Here is a 24,474-nt window from a genome sequence, read left to right on the forward strand (position 1 = left end):
AGGAGTGCTAGTTCTGCAAGTTTCGCAGGAGAGCTTCTGTAAAGTTTGGAAGGTAGGAGACGAGGTACTGGCAGAAGTAAAGCTGTGAGTACCGAGCCTGAGTCGTGCTTCGGTAGCTCAGTTGGTAGAGCACTTGCCCGCGAAAGGCAAAGGTCCCGAGTTCGAGTCTCGGTCGGGCACACAGTTTTAATCTGCCAGGAAGTTTCATATCAGCGCACACTCCGCTGCAGAGTGAAAATCTCATTCTGGAAACATCCCCCAGGCTGTGGCTAAGCCATGTCTCCGCAATATCCTTTCTTTCAGGAGTGCTAGTTCTGCAAGTTTTGCAGGAGAGCTTCTGTAAAGTTTGGAAGGTAGGAGACGAGGTACTGGCAGAAGTAAAGCTGTGAGTACCGAGCCTGAGTCGTACTTCGGTAGCTCAGTTGGTAGAGCACTTGCCCGCGAAAGGCAAAGGTCCCGAGTTCGAGTCTCGGTCGGGCACACAGTTTTAATCTGCCAGGAAGTTTCATATCAGCGCACACTCCGCTGCAGAGTGAAAATCTCATTCTGGAAACATCCCCCAGGCTGTGGCTGAGCCATGTCTCCGCAATATCCTTTCTTTCAGGAGTGCTAGTTCTGCAAGTTTCGCAGGAGAGCTTCTGTAAAGTTTGGAAGGTAGGAGACGAGGTACTGGCAGAAGTAAAGCTGTGAGTACCGAGCCTGAGTCGTGCTTCGGTAGCTCAGTTGGTAGAACACTTGCCCGCGAAAGGCAAAGGTCCCGAGTTCGAGTCTCGGTCGGGCACACAGTTTTAATCTGCCAGGAAGTTTCATATCAGCGCACACTCCGCTGCAGAGTGAAAATCTCATTCTGGAAACATCCCCCAGGCTGTGGCTAAGCCATGTCTCCGCAATATCCTTTCTTTCAGGAGTGCTAGTTCTGCAAGTTTCGCAGGAGAGCTTCTGTAAAGTTTGGAAGGTAGGAGACGAGGTACTGGCAGAAGTAAAGCTGTGAGTACCGAGCCTGAGTCGTGCTTCGGTAGCTCAGTTGGTAGAGCACTTGCCCGCGAAAGGCAAAGGTCCCGAGTTCGAGTCTCGGTCGGGCACACAGTTTTAATCTGCCAGGAAGTTTCATATCAGCGCACACTCCGCTGCAGAGTGAAAATCTCATTCTGGAAACATCCCCCAGGCTGTGGCTAAGCCATGTCTCCGCAATATCCTTTCTTTCAGGAGTGCTAGTTCTGCAAGTTTCGCAGGAGAGCTTCTGTAAAGTTTGGAAGGTAGGAGACGAGGTACTGGCAGAAGTAAAGCTGTGAGTACCGAGCCTGATTCGTGCTTCGGTAGCTCAGTTGGTAGAGCACTTGCCCGCGAAAGGCAAAGGTCCCGAGTTCGAGTCTCGGTCGGGCACACAGTTTTAATCTGCCAGGAAGTTTCATATCAGCGCACACTCCGCTGCAGAGTGAAAATCTCATTCTGGAAACATCCCCCAGGCTGTGGCTAAGCCATGTCTCCGCAATATCCTTTCTTTCAGGAGTGCTAGTTCTGCAAGTTTCGCAGGAGAGCTTCTGTAAAGTTTGGAAGGTAGGAGACGAGGTACTGGCAGAAGTAAAGCTGTGAGTACCGAGCCTGAGTCGTGCTTCGGTAGCTCAGTTGGTAGAGCACTTGCCCGCGAAAGGCAAAGGTCCCGAGTTCGAGTCTCGGTCGGGCACACAGTTTTAATCTGCCAGGAAGTTTCATATCAGCGCACACTCCGCTGCAGAGTGAAAATCTCATTCTGGAAACATCCCCCAGGCTGTGGCTAAGCCATGTCTCCGCAATATCCTTTCTTTCAGGAGTGCTAGTTCTGCAAGTTTCGCAGGAGAGCTTCTGTAAAGTTTGGAAGGTAGGAGACGAGGTACTGGCAGAAGTAAAGCTGTGAGTACCGAGCCTGAGTCGTGCTTCGGTAGCTCAGTTGGTAGAGCACTTGCCCGCGAAAGGCAAAGGTCCCGAGTTCGAGTCTCGGTCGGGCACACAGTTTTAATCTGCCAGGAAGTTTCATATCAGCGCACACTCCGCTGCAGAGTGAAAATCTCATTCTGGAAACATCCCCCAGGCTGTGGCTAAGCCATGTCTCCGCAATATCCTTTCTTTCAGGAGTGCTAGTTCTGCAAGTTTCGCAGGAGAGCTTCTGTAAAGTTTGGAAGGTAGGAGACGAGGTACTGGCAGAAGTAAAGCTGTGAGTACCGAGCCTGAGTCGTGCTTCGGTAGCTCAGTTGGTAGAGCACTTGCCCGCGAAAGGCAAAGGTCCCGAGTTCGAGTCTCGGTCGGGCACACAGTTTTAATCTGCCAGGAAGTTTCATATCAGCGCACACTCCGCTGCAGAGTGAAAATCTCATTCTGGAGATATGTTTATGTATGACGAAGGGAAAGCACATGTTACGCAGTTGAACGAATTTACAAGGCCCAGGCAGCTTAATGTTAATATTGTTTTTACGTACGCGACTTGTTGTACAACGTGTGCTTGCAAGCAGATTGTTACGTGGAAAACCCTTTGTGTAAATGATCGGCGTGTGTGTGTGTGTGTGTGTGTGTGTGTGTGTGTGTGTGTGTGTGTGTGTGTGTGTATGGACTTGCGTCTGTCCCCAAATAGCACGAAACAGGCATTAGATCGCAGACATTTGAAAATGGCCAGTAATGTGATTTACGTACATAATGTAATGAGGCACCTTGCATAACATAACTCATAGCCTATGGTGGTTGTAAAAAGCTTTCATCATTTAGAAACTACTTTGAGGCTGTGGAGCCATACCTGCAGAAGAGATATAGATAGTGTTATTAGGCAGTAACTTATGTAGCTATGAACAACATGAACAACACAATGAAACGCCAACTTTTTAAAATCTTGATCATTTTTGTGACATAGAACTGAACGTAAAGGCTGGCAAAAAAATGGTGAGAAAAATTTTGCTGCGTGTGTGATTTGGCGTTGAGATGTGCAACAGTATACAAATCATACTGCGTGAAGCAAATATTGTTAGAAAAAAAGACGTATTACGTTACATTCTTACGGAGAAGTGATGTATCCGAATTAAAACGCCCAGTGATTTATTCTGACACATTACATTGTCAGTAAACATTGTCACAGCGATAGTGTGCGAAGATTGTTGCCAAACAAGGGTGGCGGACTATGTGCTGTGCATGCACTGGCTTAAATAGCCTTACGGGGTGTGGGGGCGTTCCGCTTGTATAAATACTAGAGTGTGCGACATTACTACTACTCATTCCAGTTTCTCGAGTGTAAACACAACTGTGCTCTTTACCTACCTAGATGTTGATTTAATATCCCTATCAGACACTACTGTTAGGCTCAGTCAGGGTTCGCCAGTGGTCTCGGGGCTACTAGTTTGATTTCAGGCAGATGGCCAGGTCCGGTCTAGTACAGTACGCCGTATCAGATCACTTACATCTCACCTAGTTGCTGTTCGGATTTGAAACCTGCTTTTGACATTCATTTCCTGACTTACATTCATGTCATGGTCGGTTTAAGACCATACACCATATGGATCACAATATAAAGCCGTATTTTATCCCCATAACTTGGTCACAAAAAACTAGGGTGCGGATTATCTGAGCGGCCGTACAAATACCGGTATATTTTCACCAGTAGCGCTCATTCCTTACTTCGAAATTCGGTCATTAATGATCATGTGAAATATTGAAAATAAAATTATTGTTGCTCCTGGAACCCAGTAAACAACTTGCCACTAGGACCATGTGCCATCTACATCTACATCTATACTCTGCTAGCCACCAAGCGGAGTGTGGCGGAGGACACAATTCGCGCCAAAGTCATATCCCCCCCCCCCTCCCTCTGTTCCAACCGCAGATTACGCGAGGGAATAACGACTGTCTGAACGCCTCAGTACGAGCTCTGATTTCCCTTATCTCTGAATGGTGACCATTGCGCGATTTGGAAGGTTGGTGGTAACAATATATGCTCTACATCTTCGGTGAATATCGGATTCCGGAATTTAGTGAGCAGCCCCTTCCGTTTAGCGAGCTGCCTATCTGCAGGTGTGTCCAACTTCAAACTTTCTATGAGATTTGTAAAGCTTTCGTGATGGCTAAATGTACCAATCACGAATCTTGCCGCTCTTCTTTGGACCTTCTCAATCTCTTGAATCAGACCCAACTCTTAGGTTCCCATACAGATGAACAGTACTCCAAGACTGGACGAACTAACGTATTGTAAGCAATTTCCTTTGTTGAAGGACTGCATCGCTTCACGATTCTACCAACAAACCGCAATCTAGAGTTCGCCTTACCCGTTACTTGTGTAATCTGAAAAATCCATTTGCGATCATTTCGAATAGTCTTACCCAGATACTTGACAGACGTTACCGCTTCCAAAGACTGGGCGTTTATTTTGTACTCGTCCATTAATGGGGATTTTCGCCTTGTTATACGCAGTAGGTTACACTTACTAATATTGAGCGATAACTGCCAGTCATTACACCACGCATTAATTCTCTGCAAATCCTCATTGATTTGTTTACAACTTTCATGTGGTACTACTTTCCTGTAGACTACAGCATCATAGGCAAACAGTCTAATGCCGCTGTAAATACCATTAACCAGATCGCTTATGTAAATCGTAAAAAACAGCGGACCTATTACACTGCCCTAGGGCACACCTGAAGTTACGCTTGTTTCTGTTGAAGACACCCCGTTCAGGACGACGTACTGCTTCCTGTCTGTTAGGAAACTATCTATCCAACCGCATATGTCATCGGTTAGACCGTAAACGCGCACTTTTTGGAGCAAGCGACAGTGCGGAACTGAGTCGAACGCCTTTCGAAAGTCGAGAAACATAGCATCAACCTGGGAGCCGGTATCTAGAGTCTGTTGTATATCGTGCACAAAGAGGGCCAGCTGTATCTCGTATGACCGCTGTTTCCTAAAACCGTGCCAGTTTCTGCAGATGAGCTTCTCAGAGTTCAAATGGCTCTGAGCACTATGGGACTTAACATCTATGGTCATCAGTCCCCTAGAACTCAGAACTACTTAAACCGAACTAACCTAAGGACAGCACACAACACCCAGCCATCACGAGGCAGAGAAAATCCCTGACCCCGCCGGGAATCGAAGCCGGGAACCCGGGCGTGGGCTTCTCAGAGTCTAGAAAGATCATTATGTCTGAACACAAAATATGTTCCATGATTCTACAGCAAATCGATGTCAGTGAAATTGGCCGGTAATTATGTGCATCCGATTTTCTACCCTTTTTATAGATTGCTATGACCTGGCCTTCTTCCAATCCCGTGGAACTTGCCGCTGTTCCAATTATCTCTGATAGATGATGGATAAGCATGATGCTATATTTGTAGCATAGTCAACATATAATCTTACGGGGATACCGTCTTGGCCAGATGTCTTCCTATCGTCTAAGGATCTTAACTGTTTTACATGAACAATGAACAACGAAACATCCTGGCCATCTTATAAAACAGATGTAACCGTATTCGTATGCTGACGATTCAGTTAGGTAGAGACTATTCTTATGGTCATATTTTCATTATCATACGGTACAGGACAGATAGCCTTTTGTTGAATAAAGCCTAAAATTTGCTTCACCAGTGAGTCGTACCGTCAACCAAAATCACCAACAAATTCAATGTGGTTGTGATACACACTTCAAACGCGGAGTAATTCACTATGCGAAGAGTACATATAACTGAGAAGCTGGATAAAGGTATGTTTTGGACGAACCTAAGTCGCATTGGAGAATAAAGTACAAAGTACAGTTTCATCGAGGAAATTCTGCATAGGACAAAAAGCTGGGAATCCTCAACTTGAAGATTTGCTTTCTTCCTTTGTGGAAGATAAAAGGAAATATGGTATACTTATGTCTCAACAAATAATTCAGTGAAAGATCTTATAAATTGCAAATACGTCAAACATACCACAGACAAATTCCATGGGACTATGGTGTAATGGAGCAGGGTAACGTGTAACAGTGGGTATCCAACGGAGTAGGTGCACTCACACTGAGAAACTCGTTAACATCGGAAGGCGGCAGTACTCTTCTTCTCTTATCCTTCACATTGGACTGCGAACAGCTCTTTCTGGAGTGTTGAATAACACAACAGTGGACTGTAAAGGGACGAAAAGTATTTGATTACGGACGACTGGAAATGAAAAGCAAAGAATTACCAAGATATTGGCAGTTACTGCAGAAGGAAGAAAGCTGTCCCGTGCGTGATTCTGAAGAACAACATTTTGCCCATAGAAAATTTCACTAAGAAATGTTTGCTGCTAAGGAAAAGGATGGTTGTCAAGGGAATTAATGATGCACTGCGCAGATATAGTTTGGAATCGGAGATGTGACGCTCTGCTCAGTAATAGAGCTACGCTCGTACTGTATGTCTTTAAAGGCCACCACGCACATGAAACAGTGAATGAAGTTGATGAAGTAAAGCCGTACTTAGTCGTTATACACAGAGGTATGACTTCAAAACTGCAGATGTTTGACTGTCGGCGTAAAGAGGCCAGTTAAAGATCGCGCCCAAGAACGCAATTCGGATTGGTTTTCAGAAAGAGATCTTGCATTCATTCCATCTATTAAGATTAATAAGTTATCAGTAAGCATAACGAGTGACAGGATTCTCTCCTCACAGGACACAGTATGTCAGGATTCATTGAACAAGGGGTACAAGAAGTGCTGCCTGTCGAAGGCCCTGACAGAGGCGGCGGCGTTAACTGACACAACCGGTTTTCGATTATATTTTTTCTTTCTCACGCCTGTTCAGAATAACTGGTTTCATAAACAACCGATTGTCGGTTTTTTATTTCTATTATTTCCTCTAATAACCGTAGAAATTGGACAAATATTGAAAAATTTGGAGTCTCTCTGTTTCAAGATACATAGAATCAAAATATTAAATTGAATTGGTAAAGTAAAGAAAACTTAGTCTGTTCACCGTTCGCAGCTTTTCTCGACTGAATACTAGAAAAAATTACCAGTATTCTCCCATTGATTCTAATTTTTTGAAACTCTGAACCTAACCTAACTTAACCTAACCTAACCTAATCTAGTGTTCGTTTTCAGTGGCTGCCAGCAGATACAGACATATTATGTAGATAAAGGCAGCAAATCAGGTACTTTTTATTTTTATTGCATACTATGAATGAATTTCTAAGTTTTTAATTTACTACTCTTATAATTTCATTCCTCTTCTGCATAGCCCACGTACACGCATCCTTTAAGCCACGACAGACGGAAACGGTGACATTATCGTCTCAGCAACGCTACACCAGATCTTATGCCGCATGGTTTCTTTTTTTTGTCGTTTCTGTCGTCATTAAAATGGCATTAATCGCTTTTCCCATTTGCTACAATAGTGCAATATTTCAAACCAATGCAAATTTCGTGAATAAAAATTACTCCTTCTTTAAAAAAAAGGAGTATTTAACAACGAACGATTTTAGGACTGTTGACATGGCTAATTGATATCTGTTTTTTACTCGGTTATTAGTAAAGGTAATAAACACTTGTTGTCGACGAGACCAAACAAATACTAAAAAATGCCGGTTTATCAGAACTAAAATACCGGTATCGATTTTAAACGATCGATTTTCGCAGTCCCTATGCCTTGGGTACTGACAAGGACAATATACTATGGGAGCACAGTAAGTAGAATACTGTCAATGAGGAAGTAAATACCAGTAGTGACTTTAACAGTGACATAAGGTAGAGCGTGATTAGATGGGTGTGATTTCCGTACCATTTATCTATATTATAACGTAAACAAATGTGATGAAAGTGTCGATATCATGAATAGCTTTTGTAAATCGGTATTGTCATATATCGTTCCTCTACTAACAAGGAGAGCACATGAGAATCGGATTTCTGTATTTTTTTATATGTGTGGTTCTTGAAGCTAAGAACTCGATGCAACTCCCAAAAATATTTCGAGAAAAATGATTTTGATGTTCTGCGAGTTTCTTTATTACCCTAAAGCAGTACTATTTTTTCAACACCATGTGGTTGTGTGGTTGAATGCATACCTGCCACATGTGCAGCCCACGTTCCATTCTTGGCTGTGGTGAACTCTTTTGTTTCCATGTTGAGGTATTCTACGCTTCATGGAAATGGTTGTAGGACATCCACCTTTGTTTAAGAATTTCAATCCGCTGGGAAACGAACCGAGACCACCACATGTGGTAAGCAGCAACTCTACCATAGAGTCACGTTGCCTTTCAGAAAAATCATGTTCCTTTATCGTGTTGAAGATGCTTAGAAAAGTTCAAATTTGGGGTCTCGAGAATTTTTAAGAGTTACTTGGAACTGCATCGGGATGTTGATATCATAGGTCTGAACTTGATGTATCTATCAGAAAAATAAAATATTAGAAAATTGCGATTGACATGTGGCATGCGTGTATTAGGTTAATGCATAGTATCGTAGTGTTTTTCCATAAGTTTAATAACAGTAGCAAATACAATGAGAGAAACTTTAGGCATCAATAATATGTTCTCGTTCAATACCTGCAATAGTCTGCTAATGCTGGGGTAAGTTTCCGATTCGACGACTGTACAAATCAGATGGTTTTCGCGGAGAAGAAGTCGTCGAGCCATGTTCGGAGCACACCTTCGTGCGGGAAGGATCGTCGGCAGCTCGTGGCTAACGTTGGTGCCTCTGGATCACGGGGTCCCGGGTTCGATTCTCGGCCGGGTTGGGGGCGTTCTCTGCCCGAGGACTGGATGTGTATATTGTCCTCATCATTTCATCATTATCATTCGTGACAGTGGCTAGATTGGACTGTGTAAAACACTGGACTGCATAATAATTGGGACTCTGTACGGGCACTGAGAACCGCGCAGTTTAGCGCCCCACAAACCAGCCATCATCATCTTCATCGGGGAAGGAAGTTCCCTGAAGGCTGTTCGATAGAGATGCTGGGATGATCTCAGTTCATTACATCTGCCGGTTCTCAAGGACAATGGCGTGGCTCATTGTAGTTTAATGCTTTTAAAAGATCTTTATCAAACTCCGAAGGTCTTCCTGAACGTGGATAGCCATAATAGTCAAATCTATCTTCTTTAAATCGAGAAAACCATTTTCTGGCTATGTTCTGTCCAATGGCAAATGTTTCTGGCTGCCTCCGTTACTGTCACCCTTCTATGAAATTCAGACAGAAGAATACGTCGTAAATGTTCCAATTTCTCCACTTGGAACTCGATTTTCTAGCGTCCACAACTCCAGCAATTGTCTACAAATGACAAAATGACGATGTCTACACTCAAATAGCAAGACTGAACTACAAATAAGGAATCACAATCGATACATAAAGCCATAGCAACAGGAATGCCAACATGCAAAACACAAACGCCGGGAACTTATGCATCACCGTAAGTTACCCTCTGCTGCTCAAAATTAAGTGTGTGACTTATATTCGGGTGCGGGTCATGATGGGGAGAGTACGCTGGCTACTTCGTTGTGTTCGGCTGACATGTTGAACCTGTCCACCAGTTGGTGTTCGTATTACCTGCCCGTGTGGCCGGCAGGACCGCGCGCGGCGCGACGCGGAGGCGCGCCAGCTGGCGGAGGCGAAGCGGCTGCAGCAGTACCGGCTGCGCGTGGACGAGCTGCGGGGGCACCGGTCGCGGCTGCTGGCGCAGGAGGCGGTCAAGGGGCAGCTGTGCCAGATAGAGGAGCGCCAGCGGCTGCGACAGCTCGAGAGGGACGAGGCGCGCTTCTGGGACGAGGTCATGCGCAAGGAGGTCCAGGCCAAGGTGAGCAAGAAGCGAGTCACCCAGCTTATGGCGTTAGACTGCGATTAATAGTTTTAGCATTATTATTATTATTACTGATGTTAATTCACAAAACATTCGTATACATCTTAGTGGCACTAGAGTCTCTTTGACTCTTGGTGTGGTTTGTAATTAACCAGAAACTAGAATCAGAACATAAAGAACAGAAGGTAAACGCACTACATACAAATGCACTAATGTCTGGGGGGGGGGGACTGAGACGCTGAGATGGAGACATGTGATCACTATGAAATTTATTCTATCGTTTCGGGACATGACACTACACAACCATTCGCATTGGAGACCTGTATATGCACTTTTATTTATTTAATTAACAGTACAGAGTAACCAACCGCCTTGAAATGTAGGGTGGGTCGGATGCTTCTGAATCTAAAAGCAAGGGCTTCTCATTGTTACAGTCTTATTGGTATTCAGTTCTTAATGCTTTTTTTCAATAATATAAAGAACAGAACATACAGGGTGGTCTATTGATCGTGTTCGGGCCAAATATCTCACGAAATAAGCGTCAAACAAAAAACTAACAATAGCGAAATTTGTCTAGCTTGAAGGGGGAAACCAGATGGCGCTATGGTTGGCCCGTTAGATGACGCTGACATAGATGAAACGCATATCAACAACGATTTTTTAACTAGGAACCCCCATTTTTTTTACGTATTCGTCTAGTACGCAAAGAAATATGAATGTTTTAGCTGGGCCACTTTTTTCGCTTTGTGATAGATGGCGCTGTAATAGTCACAAACATATGGCTCACAATTTTAGACAAAGAGTTGGTAACAGGTAGCTTTTTAAATGAAAATACAGAATGTACGTACGTTTGAACATTTTATTTTGGTTGTTTCAAAGTAATAATGTACCTTTGTGAACTTATCATTTCTAAGAACGCATGCTGTTACAGCGTTGTTACTTGTAAATACCACATTAATGCAATAAATGCGCAAAATGATGTCCGTCAGCCTCAATGAATTTGGCAATACGTGTAACGACATTCCTTTCAACAGCGAGTACTTCGCCTTCCGTAATGTTCGCACATGCATTGACAATGTGCTGACGCATGTTGTCAGGCGTTGTCGGTGGATCACGATAGCAAATATGCTTCAACTTTACCCACAGAAAGAAATCCGGCGACGTCAGATCCGGTGAACTTGCGGGCCGTGGTATCGTGCATCGACGACCAATCCACCTGTCATGAAATATGCTATTCAGTACCGCTTCAACCGCACGCGAGCTATGTGCCGGACATCAATCATGTTGGAAGTACATCGCCATTCTGTCATGCAGTGAAACATCTTGTAGTAACATCGGTAGAACAGTATGTAGGAAATCAGCATACATTGCACCATTTAGATTGCCATCGATAAAATGGGGGCCAATTATCCTTCCTCCCATAATGCCGCACCATACATTAACCCGCCAAGGTCGCTGATGTTCCACTTGTCGCAGCCATCGTGGGTTTTCCGTTGCCCAGTAGTGCATATTATGCCGGTTTACGTTACCGCTGTTGGTGAATGACGCTACGTCGCTAAATAGAACGCGTGCAAAAAATCTGTCATCGTCCCGTAATTTCTCTTGTGCCCAGTGGCAGAACTGTACACGACGTTCAAAGTCGTCGCCATGCAATTCCTGGTGCATAGAAATATGGTACGGGTGCAATCGATGGTGATGTAGCATTCTCAACACTAACGTTTTTGAGAATCCCGATTCTCGCGCAATTTGTCTGCTACTGATGTGCGGATTATCCGCGACAGCAGCTGTACACCTGCTTTGGCATCATTTGTTGCAGGTCGTGGTTGACGTTTCACATGAGGCTGTACACATACTGTTTCCTTAAATAACGCAACTATCCGGCGAACAATCAAGACACTTGGATGATGTCGTCCAGGATACCGATCAGCATACATAGCACACGCCCGTTGGGCATTCTGATCACAATAGCCATACATCAACACTATATCGACTTTTTCCGCAATTGGTAAACGGTCCATTTTAACACGAGTAATGTATCACGAAGCAAATACCGTGCGCACTGGCGGAATGTTACGTGATACCACGTACTTATACGTTTGTGACTATTACAGCGCCATCTATCACAAAGCAAAAAAAGAGGTCCAAATAAACATTCATATTTCTTTACGTACTACACGAATATGTAATAAAAATGGGGGTTCCTATTTAAAAAATGGCTCTGAGCACTATGCGACTTAACCTAAGGACATCACACACATCCATGCCTGAGGCAGGATTCGAACCTACGACCGTAGCGGTCGCTCGGCTCCAGACTGTAGCGCCTAGAACCGTACGGCCAGTTCCTATTTTTTAAAAAAACGCAGTTGATATCCGTTTGACCTATGGCAGCCCCACCTAGCCGGCCAACCATAGCGCCATCTGGTTTCCCCCTTCAAGCTAGACGAGTTTCGTTCTTTGTAATTTTTCGTTTGATGCTTATTTCGTGAGATATTTAGCCCGGTCACTATCAATGGACCACCCTGTATAAAGATTTCTCTGAGGTTACAGCGAATTGAATGCTTAAAAATTTTTATAATGGTTCCACATAATTTGTTACTACCTAGTTGTTGAGAATATAATTTATACAATCCAAATGTCAAAGAATAATTAAAAAAATAAGAAAATGTAACACAATGAGCGTGGTTAAGAATAGTTTGCAATATATAGAGGGAAGTGATATCCTGTATTTGGATGAGTAATACAGTGTAAGTAGCGTGTTGGTTAGTGATGGCCTATTTCTTATATTTCAGATGAGGAGGTCTCAGTACAACCTCGAGCTATTCTGACTGAGCACTTCATACATGGAATACATGAATTTTAGCTTCACATGAGAAATACACTTACGTTTGTAACTTTTTAGTTGAAATAGAATATAGTTCTTTGCTACTTGAATGCATTATTCCTTAAATAACTTAATACATCTCTGATGTATGAAATTCATTGATCATAGCTTTGAGTATAGAAGAGAATACACTTCTGTCTGCACACAATAAGACGAGCAATACATTATTGCTTGTGTGAGGTATACTTTAAACACTATGCAGGATGTCATTGGGGAGGAGGAAACTGGGAATAAAAGTTCTTCGAGCCTTCTCCTCCCAAGCGACATTACATTATTACTACAGCCTTAGTATGTGGTGCCGGTGTTTATTTGTTTTATGATTGTTATGTTGTCTGTGACTGTGTTGTGGCATGCAGTGTCATACATTGTTGGTTTTGGTCCCTTACATGTTGATCCTTTCTGAGTCATGTTCACTTAGTGTTCCTTCCTCGGTTTCGGAATCTATGCTCATGTTTGTGTCCTCCCATGTGGTTTGTTGTGTTGTTTGTGCTTGTCTACGCCTTCTTCCATATGGGTTTTGGCGCTTGTGTTCTTCGTGCAGAGTGTTCGATACAATATCGCTATTTATTGTGTTACAGTCATCGGGATTACGTATTATTCTGGCGATGTCATTGTCATTCTGTACATGTCTCACTTGTGCTAGCGTGTTGCACAGCAGTGTGACATGTTGTGGTGTCCCAGTTTCTCGGCATACGCATACTTCATCGTTAGTTAGTCCCACACGGTTTAAATGTGCCGGATACGGCCCGTGGCCTGTCAGGAAATGGATCATCCCCCGGCTTGGGTCGACATGTTTCAGTAGTAGTCTTTCGTGTATATCAGGAAAGAAAGAGTGTACTCGGCGACCCTTATCGGATGCATCCCACACTCTCTGCCATGTTTGATTCCGCCATTGTTTCATTTGTGTTTCGTTCATAATGTTGGTTCCCGTAATTTCGGTGACTTTATCGACCCTGTCCCTCTTATTTATTTATTTATTTATGCATTTATTTTACCTGGCAAGATTAGGGCCTTCAGGCCCTCTCTTACACGTAACCAGGCATACTCAGATTGAACGAATTACAGTTTCTACGGAACATTAAGGACATATAACGTGTTATACAGCATTAATGTTAAAGAAAAAAATAGAGATTACAGCAGTAGTACAATCATAAATATTACAATCAAAAAGTAATTATAACAATCAAGAATAATAATAGTAATAATAATAACAATAATAATAACTGGATTATTATACTGGAATTATACTGGAACAGAACCATTATAACAGATAAAACAACACCACATAACAAACCTGACATCATACTCACCAATAAAAAGAAGAAATTAACACAACTAATCGGAGTATCCATACCCAATACAACAAATATACAAAAGAAAACAGGAGAAAAAATTGAAAAATACATCCAACTTTCTGAGGAAGTCAAGGACATGTGGCATCAGGATAAAGTTGACATTATACCAATAAGACTATCTACTATAGGAGTCATACCACACAATATCCACCAGTACATCAATGCAATACAGCTACATCCAAACTTATATATACAACTACAGAAATCTGTAATTATTGACACTTGTTCAATTACCTGAAAGTTCCTAAATGCAATGTAACATATACCTTACAGTGAAAAGGAAGTCACACTTGATCAAGGTCCGCGTCACCTTCCATTTTCAACCAGACATAACGTCTGAGACAAGATAGAAATAATAATAGTAATGACTATGTGTATGAAAGTAAACATATTTTTCTTTTATGAATGTCAGTCCTATTGGTAGTTGGGAATTTTCTCGTTATGTTCTTGCAGCTTGTGAGTTATTCTCATCGAGCAGAGACATAAGACGATAGAATGGGTTGAAAGAGATATAGAAGAGGTAGATAGGTTAGAGGAAGAGAAATAGAATGGTAAAATTCGAAGCTATGATGGAGAGGAGAAAGAAAGAGATGAGAGGGGCACAACAATGGTGGCTATACCGTCCCTAATATGTAAGTTTTGAGTTCCCTCTTGAATGTTGAGTGGTTCTGGATAAGACGCAGATCACAAGGGAGCGCGTTCCATAGTCGTATGGCTGAGATGGAGAATGACACGGAGAAAGATTTTGTGTTATGTAAAGGTACAGCCAACATGCTAGACGTATCCGATCTGGTATTGCGGTTGTGGAATGATGATAGGTGTTTAATATAAGAAGATAAGTATTGGGGGCACCAGTGGCTAAGAAATCGATGAAGTAAGCACATCGTGTGGAGAGTATGAAGGACTGATATGATCATACAACCGTATATTGCACACGTATCTAAAGCAAGCATTCATCACTAGCTCGAGGCATCTCGAATTTTCACTATTTGTGCCGTGTTGAACTACATCACAGTAGTAAGGATTAGTTAAGACTAGTTTTTGGACTAATTTTTGTTTAACATGGGTTGGAAATATTTTTCTAAATTTTTGAATTGCATGTAGGGAGGAGAGCGATTTCCGGCAAGCTGTGACTATTGTTCTTCCCAGTTTAGGTGTTCATCCAAGATTATTCCAAGGTCTTTTACTGTTTTTTGGTATGGTAGTTGGGTACCGTTGAGGAGTATTTGAGGGACTGTTTCGCGAAAGTACCGGCTGATTAACTTTGGATGAGATATAAGTATGACCTGGGATTTCTGGGGGTTTAGTTTCAGACCTAGGTTCTGTGCCCATCGAGAAACAAAGCAAAGATCTACGTTCATACTCGCTACTGCGTCAGCAATGTTCTTGGGGCTTGCACTTATGTACAGTTGGATGTCGTCAGCATATAGATGGTAGTCGCAGGAGTGGATCACTGAAGAAATATCATTAATGTACAGTGAGAAGAGTAATGGACCAAGGACGGAGACTTCGGGAACTCCAGAGCCCACGTTTTTCCATGATGACTTTTCCGACCCACGAATGACTTGTTGACTTCTGTTTTTGAGGTAGCTGTCGAACCAGTGTATTGCGCTGTTTGAGAAATTCAGCTGTTTCGTTTTAATTAGTAATATATCAAGTCAGCTGTATCAAAAGCCTTGCTAAAATCAAGCAGTGTTAGGATGGTAGCTTCATGTCTGTCCATAGCATGTTTAATGTCATCAGTTACTTTGATTAATGCAGTTGCTGTTCTATGGTGCTTTCGAAAGCCTGACTGATATTTGTCGTGGATGTTATGAGTTTTGAGGTAATCCGTCAGCTGTTCATGGACGATGTATTCTAGGGCTTTAGATATTGCAGGAAGTATGCTGATCGGCCTGTAGTCACCTGGCGACTTCGGGTTGTCAGTCTTGGGTATAGATTGAATTAAACTTTGCTTCCACTCACTAGGATATGTACTACTGACAAGAGGAAGGTTGAAGATGTCTGTGATAACTGGAATAATAGTGTCTACGACGTTGCCAATGCTCACTCCATCATTTCCTACTGCCTCGGAAGAGATTCTAATAATTGCCTTGTGTACTGTGCCGGTAGTGACATGTTTTAGGAAAAATTTGTCTCTCGAGAGATTGATATCTTGGGGCTGGTAATTTGTCGCTGCGTGGCTGTTTACAGCTGTTGAGAAGAAATCGTTTAATTCTTCTGCAGACGCTTGATAAACAGCGTCAGATCTTCGCTTCCCTATACCGAAACTGCGCAGCTTTTTCCACAGTGCAGCAGGTTTTGATATGCCGCATACGACAGAGCGGGCATGTCTGATTTTGGCACTCCTCACGCTTTGCTTGGTTCTGTTTCGGAGTTTCCTATAAGCTTCGTACGCCTCGGGAGTTGGGTTACGCTTGACGGCCCTATGTGCAGCATCACGTTTATTCATTAACTGGCGTAATGCAGTGGTGAGCCACGGAGCGGGGGCTCTCTTTACCTTGACAGTGCGTTGAGGAGCATGTTTATCATACAGTGCAATAATTTTGCGACATAATTCCCGAATTTTTCCGTCTAAAGTCGGTTCATTGCTTATATCATGCCAAGGGATGTCTGAGCAATCCTTCTGAAGAGCGTCATGGTTAACATTTTTTAGGTTTCTGTAGGTTACCAGGTGAGATTTTTCTTTGGTAGTATGTACTGAGTAATTTAAGAATATCACGTCATGAGCAGAGAGTCCTGGAGCGGATGTCTGATTGGCGCGAATTATTTATCTGGTCGCTTTGTTGCTATTATAACTATGAGTGTATGGCTGTGTGGCGTGTGATGAGTTGGGTCCAGCGGTGTTAAACTCATATCATTGGAGTGGAACAGTCTCCTTAGTTTTTCTGCAGAGGGAGATTTTAACTGTAAGTCGATGTTTGTGTCGCCCATGATGATTATGTGTTCATACTGTGTCACGAGCGAGGACAGGGCAGACTGAAAGGAGGACATGACACCGACGTTTGGAGGTTTATTGATTACTCCAATTAGCAGTTTCTGATTTGATGTATTTATTTCGAAAAACAAGAACTCTGCTTCTCCATCGCCCTTCGCATCCGATGTGCTTAGTATAGTTGGTGTCAGATCAGAGCGAACATAGGCACCCACACCACCCCCGCGTCGTGTTTCACGATCTGGCCTTAGGAGAGAGTAACCAGTGATTCGGATAGCGTCGGAAGAAATGTTTGGTTTCAACCAAGTTTCAGAGACGAGGATAATATGAAACAGCGATTGGCAGAACAGGTCATAGAACTCGTCGAAGTGAGTCGTTAGCGACTGCGCGTTTGCGTGGGCCACAAAGAGGGCCGCCTGTAGGACCGAGCGCGCTCCGTTTACCTGCTGGCCGGAAGAAGCCAGTAATGTGCAACTCTGTAACGTATTGTTATGTCTATACGGCAGGTCCCCATCACAATGCAAAGTGCCTCTAGTGACGTGGTGTTGAAGGCTCCGCTCATTCTCAGGAGTACAGTACGTTGACCTCGTCTTGCTGTTGTCTTGTTAGTCTGTTTGTTCAGTTGTGAGCCCAAGCACTTGCATCAAAGCAAGTGATGGATTCAAATATCGCAATGTGGTAGGTCCTTATCGTCTTAATAGGTAATTTGTACTGAGTTGTGTTTAGTCTCGCTAGTTTGTGCATAATTTTGGAGGCTTTGTCAATGTTTTTGGTCTAGATGCAGTCCGAGATAACGTGTGGCTTGCTTCCTCTATCTGCTTGTATTGTCTTATTTTAGAATTGGATTCCTCTGTAATTTATTTTCTTTGCACCAACTGTTAATTTTCTGAAGCAGTTGCGTGCGTTTTGTCTCTAGTGCTGGTCTCGAGTTGGCTGACACCAATACGAGCAGGTCATTCGAGTAAGCCACCACACCTCTTACCCTGTCGTCACTGTCCAGGGTGTTCAGCAAGGGCTCGATTGCAATATCCCAGAATATTGATCCGCACATCGAGCCCTGTGGACATCCCTTTGTTATTCTCTTGAAAACCTTCCGCGTACCAGAACTCCATTCCGCCTCTGCAGTAGTCGAGGAGACTATTGAAAGGGAAGCTGATAGCCTCATTTCCCTTAACCTGGCGAAGGAGGACGGCCACCACAAGTTGTCAAAAGCCCCGGCTATGTCGATTAGAATGGCGACCGCGCATTATTCGCTGATGCTGTTTGTAGCTGTCAGTGCTTGGTTGACGGCGTCTTCTATTGCTCTACCTTTCCTGAAGCCGAACTGATGGGGCGTTAGGCCGAGGAGGCGTCTGTGCGATTGTAAACGGTCACACAGGAGCCTTTCCTGTACCTTGTCGAGAGTGTTCAAGAGACAGATAGGTCGGTAAGTTTTGGTGTCTGTTGGCTCTTTGTCTTGTGATTTCCTGATTGTTACTACATTCTGTCTGTTAGTAGTGCCTCATTGAACATGTTGGTAAGAAAAGGTGTGAAATGTGTTACCGTTTGTTTTAATGTTTCTGAAAGTATTTTGTCTGGTCCGGGTGCTTTTCGGTTTTTAAGCCTGCTGATTGCCGCCCCGACTCCTTCTTGCGCGAATGGCATGGTTACGCTGTCACTGATGTATGGTTGCCTCATGTTCTCTCTTAGGTCAGCGTGGTGTCGCTCGTCTTGCGTGGGGTCACCATCCGGGAGGAGCCTGTTCAAAAGATATTCTGCTGTGCTTCTCCATCCTCTGGTCGTGTGTCGTCACCTTGTTTTAGTGTTGACAGAACTGTCAGTGTTTTAACTCGTTCTGTTTCTATCTTGAATTGTTGTCCCCAGATCTTGTTCTGTAGCGGGGTTTTTACAAAATTTGTTCCAGTAGTCTTGCCTTGTTGTCTTTAGTTGTTTCTGGTATTTCTGTTTAGCGTCACGATACAGGTCAAGTCTTATCTATCTTTCGCGAGCTGTCTTTGCTTGTTGGTAGTAATTTCTTTTGTCCCGTGAATCCTTTCTTAGTCTTGCCAGTTCTGTCGACCACGGTTGTTTCTGTCCCCACCCAGTTTTTGCGCGTGGTATAGCTGCTTCCTGTGCTCTTTGTAGGACCTCTGTCACTACATGCGATCTGTAATCTATACTGCCTTGAACAGTGTGTAGTGATGACGCCTCAACAATATCTCGAACTTTTTGCCAGTCGGCTCTTCCTACGAGTAAATGCTGCTGTTCGTGATCCATGTTATGTGTATTCATATATCTGTCTGTGATTATGATGATTGCGTCGTGGTCGCTGTGTGTGGCTGTATTTAATACCCTCCATGTACTGACTAGTGGAAGAGATTTTGCGCTCCCTAGGGAAAGGTCTATGTTACTTACACCACGGCGTCTCCGCGGTAGGTAGGTGTCTGACCCTCCCTATTCATTATGAAGAGGTTGCATTCATTTGAACACGTCAAGCACTAGTTGCCCTCTGTCGTCAGTTCTATCTGAGTTCCATAAGGGGGATTTTGCGTTGATATCAGTTAGAATGAGTAGCCTTTTTCTTTCTGAGTGTCGTGCAATGTCTTTTACTCTGTCTAAGAAACGTTCTATATCTTACGAGTACTGAGCGTAAATAGACGACATGAGCCATACATCCTGTCCGTCTGTTATTTCCGCTGTGGCAATGTGTTCAGAGCAAAACTGGGTGATCTGTGTTACTATGAGGTTTTTATTAACTACTACTATCGCGGCTTTTGCGTTTTGTGTTCCAGCTATTGTGATGTAATGTGAGGGGAGCCCTGAAATTTTCCCGCCTCACAGAAAAGGTTCCTGAACGCAGGCGATGTCTGCTTTTGTTTCTTCTAAGAGCCTACCCAGTTCCACTGCCCTAGCAATTTAGTTGTATTACCTTCAGAAGGGATATCTAGTGAAGGAAAAACACTTGGGTGTGGTTTCTTTAAAATCCAGAAACACAGGTTCATGTGCTCTCACGAAGTCCTTGTATAGTTTCTCTAGGTTTAGGCCCTCTCCCCTTCGCGCACATGAAGCTTACATAGCTCTTTGGGGCTCGTTGGCAGATTTTCAACTCTTAGGATCATCCTGTCACTTTGTTCTGTAGTTGGAAAGCAGATTTTATCTCCGTTTTGATGCTTAGTTCGTATTATATAGCAAACAACTGTTTGAAATACATCCTTGTTTTCTAGTCTGCTAAGCCATAGGTTAACTTCTAAGTTTTCGTAGTTTACGTTATTAACGGTTTTCAGCTTGGGGTCTTTGGTTTTATCTGGTTGGTGTTCTTGACTTTTTGTTTGTTGCTCCGACTTCGAGTAATTTTGTAATGCAGCACGTCTTTCCTGCTTTATGGTTTCTGGTAGTATGGAGTTCGATGTGTTTTCGCTGAACATTTCCCTTGATAGTGACTTGTTGTTTTTGACCTCTACCGGAGACTTGTTCGTAAAATGTGACTGTTGTATATCCATTTATCGGGAGTTTGTGTCTGGTGTTGTGCCGGTGCAGGATGTGTCTTTCTGTTCAGCTACATTACTGTTTTGTTCTTCGTAGTGACTGTGTGCGCTAACCCCGTAGACAAAACGAATTGGTGTAACATAGGGTCCACATTTGGTTTTATCATATTCTACGTGTTGAGCGGATAGTGTGCAATTGTCTATGTTTATGTTTGCCTGTGCTGTTGGATTTCTTGTGAACTCAGTGACATCTTCATTCTGAGGCTGTTCAAGGACGTCGTTGTATTTCTCTGTTCTGTATCTCAGTATTTCGTCTTCCAGTTAGTCAACTCGTAAAAGGAGACCAGCCTGGAAGACGGCCCAAGCAAACATGTGATATTTCAGGTGCCTGGCAATCTCGTATTCTAACGCACCCTGCATGCACATATCGTCTATATAGTCGGTAATGCTGACGTACCTGCACTGCATTGTCTCCCAGCACTGAGGCATTACATTAGTATCGGCACCTGCATTTGGGGGTTGTAATATCCTCATGTGTTGCCACCAGGTAACGGCTCGCCTCCAGCCTCTCATCCTAGTCGACGGCGATTTGTACCTTTGCCTGTTTGTGTAATTAGCTACGTCTGTTCCTGCGTGTGTTAGGGGGGTGGGTTTCTGACAGTTATGGTAGCACTCCTTATTAATGGACGTTGTCCAGGACATCGTATTCGGTGCTCTCTATTTGTCTATCGCAGAGCTGTTTATAAGTAGGACAGTATGCCCCCCCCCCCCCCGCCCACCTGCCTTTAAGCATGTTATGTTTCTGTGTTTGCGTGGTATACAGCCTACAGAATTCTCCAACCTGCGTTCTGAATTTTTGTGTCCCGGTTTTGCACATCTTCTACATACTGGATCTTTGTCGCAACGCTTCGATGGGTGACCGAAGCTCCAACAATTAAAACATTTTTGTACAGCAACAAAGTCGTAGATGTACAAAGATTCAAATTGAATAAAAACCCTTTCTTTTTGAAGCAGCAGTAATCGTACTCTTGGCGACACTCCTAGAATATTGTTTACTGTCCTTTTGCGCTTTGGTCCTGTTTTAAATTTTATTTTAACCTCGTTATCGAACTCGTCTATAGTAATGTGTTCACTCAGGTTTACTTCGTAGAGCTCTTCTAAGAATTCCTGGTCAGTTAAATATGTTGAGACATGGTGCACTGCCAGCAGGGGTCTGAATTTCTTGGGTTCTTCACACCTAATGTCCTTAAGCTGCGCTGCTTTTCCTATTATCTTTTTCTTGTCTACTTGTGATTCTGTTTCTATTATTACGGTGTTTTCTGTTGACCTGATTGATTTTATTATTGATTTGTCTTGCTTGGGGTTAATTGTTTTAGTGATGGTTTCTCTAATGGTTTTCTCATCTTGGTTCGTGTCTGATCTAAAGAAAAGTGTGCAGAACTGTTTAGCTTTTGTTTGTTGAATGCGTTCCTGTACTTTGCTTTTAGGTTTTGCAATTGGACCGGCAGCCGCAACCGCTCCAAATGAGAGTGAGAGGGGTTTATTGTCTGACTTTAATCTCTGATTTTCGTATTTGAGTTCCGCTATTTCTTGTTCCAGGCGCTGAATGCGTTCCTGGGCATGTGGTGCGTTTGCAACCACTAGTTCTTCTCTGAGTCTGGCGTTTTCCGTTCTGAGCTCTTCATTTTGTCCATAAAGCCTTGCTTGACCTAGTGCGAGTGCCCAAATTTTGTCTCTAACCTGCGATGTGATTGTGGTTGACGCCCTTTTTTGTTTTAGTTCATTCTGGAACTCCGCTAAGACCTCATCTACAGCGATTATCACTTTAGTTTCCATTTTCTTCCTTTTGGGGATTAACTCTTCGCTAGACACCACTCGTCTTATTGCCCCCGTGCTCCTGCCCGTCAGAGTCGCATCACTGTTTCGACGTCCTCCGACCAGTATGTAGCTCACATTGATTTCGGGAGCGCGTTCGGCATTTTGCAAAGTAACAGCGGCTGCCGCCAGCGTGGACGAGGATGTTTGCTCCAGTGTCCGCGTATACTCGCGGACGTGGAGCTTAACTTAGTTAAAAGCCGATGCACAAGTCGCAAATGCTTCACAGAGTGAGGCAAAAGGAGCGCACACCGGACGAAATTTGCTGTACGGCAGCCGATTCCGTTGCGCCTGTGGTTTGTCTCTAAACCGAGTGCAACCAGTTCCGTTAAGCGCAGTACGATCTGTGATTTGTTCCACAGTTTGCCGCGCTGTTACTCGATAACGCCAGGAAATAAACTGCCACATGCCACTTGACAGTACCTGAAGCCAGCTTTCCGTAACCGGCGGTTGTGCACTGTGGTTGTGGAAATTCAGTGCGTGGTAGAGCCACCACGTGCTCCACACAGAGCTGGCAGACGTTGTGGCATGGAATCAAAGAAGGCCTTAATATGCTGCTGGGGAATACTTTGCCTCGTGGTTTATAAACGCGTCCACAAAGCATCAACTGTGGATGTAAGAGAACCTGAACGAACAAGTTACCGATCGACCATACCCGAAACATGATCAATGGGTGGCGTGTCAGGCGAACGGGCAAGCCAGAGGCGCACTGATATCCATCGTTATTTGAAGGAGTCTTGCACATTCCTCTTCACATACGGTCGGAATTTGTGCAGCTGAAATATGGCCTACAGGAGGGGCAGTGCCACGGGCTGTAAGGCCAACTGATGTAGCGGTAACTGTTCAGATTTCCGTCAAGACGTAGGAGGCGAGATCACATGTTATGGCCAATGGCGCCCCTAACAATGCCACTTGGCGTTTGTCCACCATGCTGCACAACAATATTTGTCCAATGTGCCGCTCAACAGTACCGTATGCCCGATTAGGTTCACCACGGCGGCGTCGAACGAGTATGCGGTCATCAGAATAGGATAATTTGAAGCGGGACACGTCCGAAAACACTACATTATGCCACCAGCATGTCAGTATCGGCATTCACATTCCCATTGCAGTCCGTGGCGTTTGAAGGTTCTGGTAAATGGAATCCGACGCAATGGTATGCGTGCCACCAGTCCATCTCGCAGAAGACGTCGTTGAACCGTCGACACAGAAATGTCCACACCCTTTGCAGTGCTCCAGCGTCGCGCCAACGCTGTGGACGAAGCTGTTCTGTCAGTTACGGCGAAGCGGACAAGATGACTGTCATCTCGCACTGTGGTCACCCTGTGTCGTCCAGTACCGTGTGGGAGCTGTGTAGGGCCCTCTTCTCTCCACTGGTTCCATATACAGCACACTGTTGAATCAACGTGCCCTGTACGGGCCGCAATGTCACGGAACGGGTGACCCACCCCCCGGAGACCGACCATAGTGCCTCGTTCGAACACAATCACATGCCAATGTTTCACCCTGCGATTTCGGTCAGCACAGGAGCTCTTGGATACAGGTTTCCACTTCGTATGACGTCTCTGCAACGACTCAGCGATGCTTGACATTGACCTGTCCGGTTACCCAAAAGGGGGATGTTGGGCCTAGGTGCACGCCACCTCTCTGCCATTTCAATCCCTTTTCAAGGTTCCGCTGTTCTACATGTTCTCTTACCATGGCGTGCTGCAGACCACTGCTTCTGAGTGTTTCGCTTTAGAAAAGCAGTAGTGTGTGACCTATCCCAAAACTTCATGGCCCACGTCAGAATCATTTTCATTAAGCTCATAATCTGGCTTCAGGTTCATTTCAGGCCTGAGATATAGTAGTTTCGTTGAGTCTACGTGGTTAATGTTTGATCTAGCTGTTCTGTTAAGTTTTTGTGCCTCAAGGTTGATTTTCGCCCTCCACCTTCGTATTTGGATAGTAGATTTTGCAAGGCATCTACAAACTGCGACGAAATGACAAATTGTAGTCTCCCCTCGGTGTGACGGGAAGAAAATGGTAGCCTCCGATGACTCCAATCAAGAAACGTTACTTTAAAAGCAAACTGTTGAAAACTTCATAATTGTAAAATTTCTGAAATGTACGTTGTTACCATGAATATCAACTTTTGGTTCGGTAATGAGGTCGGTGACACTTAAAATGTCTGAAGTGCTCAGCGTCCACTTTACATAATGGAATGCTGAA

At 43.9% G+C, this 24,474-nt stretch overlaps 1 protein-coding gene across 1 annotated transcript in view; it reads left to right on the forward strand.

Annotated features, from left to right (window-relative positions):
* LOC124799160 (trichohyalin-like) overlaps positions 1-24,474 on the forward strand; it is a 177,472-nt gene that overhangs the window by 91,670 nt on the left and 61,328 nt on the right. The window contains exon 3 of the mRNA XM_047262699.1: positions 9,523-9,750. Within this exon, the coding sequence (XP_047118655.1) occupies positions 9,523-9,750 (228 nt within the window). The remainder of the gene's footprint in view (positions 1-9,522; positions 9,751-24,474) is intronic.

Source organism: Schistocerca piceifrons, chromosome 5, assembly GCF_021461385.2.
Source record: "Schistocerca piceifrons isolate TAMUIC-IGC-003096 chromosome 5, iqSchPice1.1, whole genome shotgun sequence".
NCBI lineage: Eukaryota > Metazoa > Arthropoda > Insecta > Orthoptera > Acrididae > Schistocerca > Schistocerca piceifrons.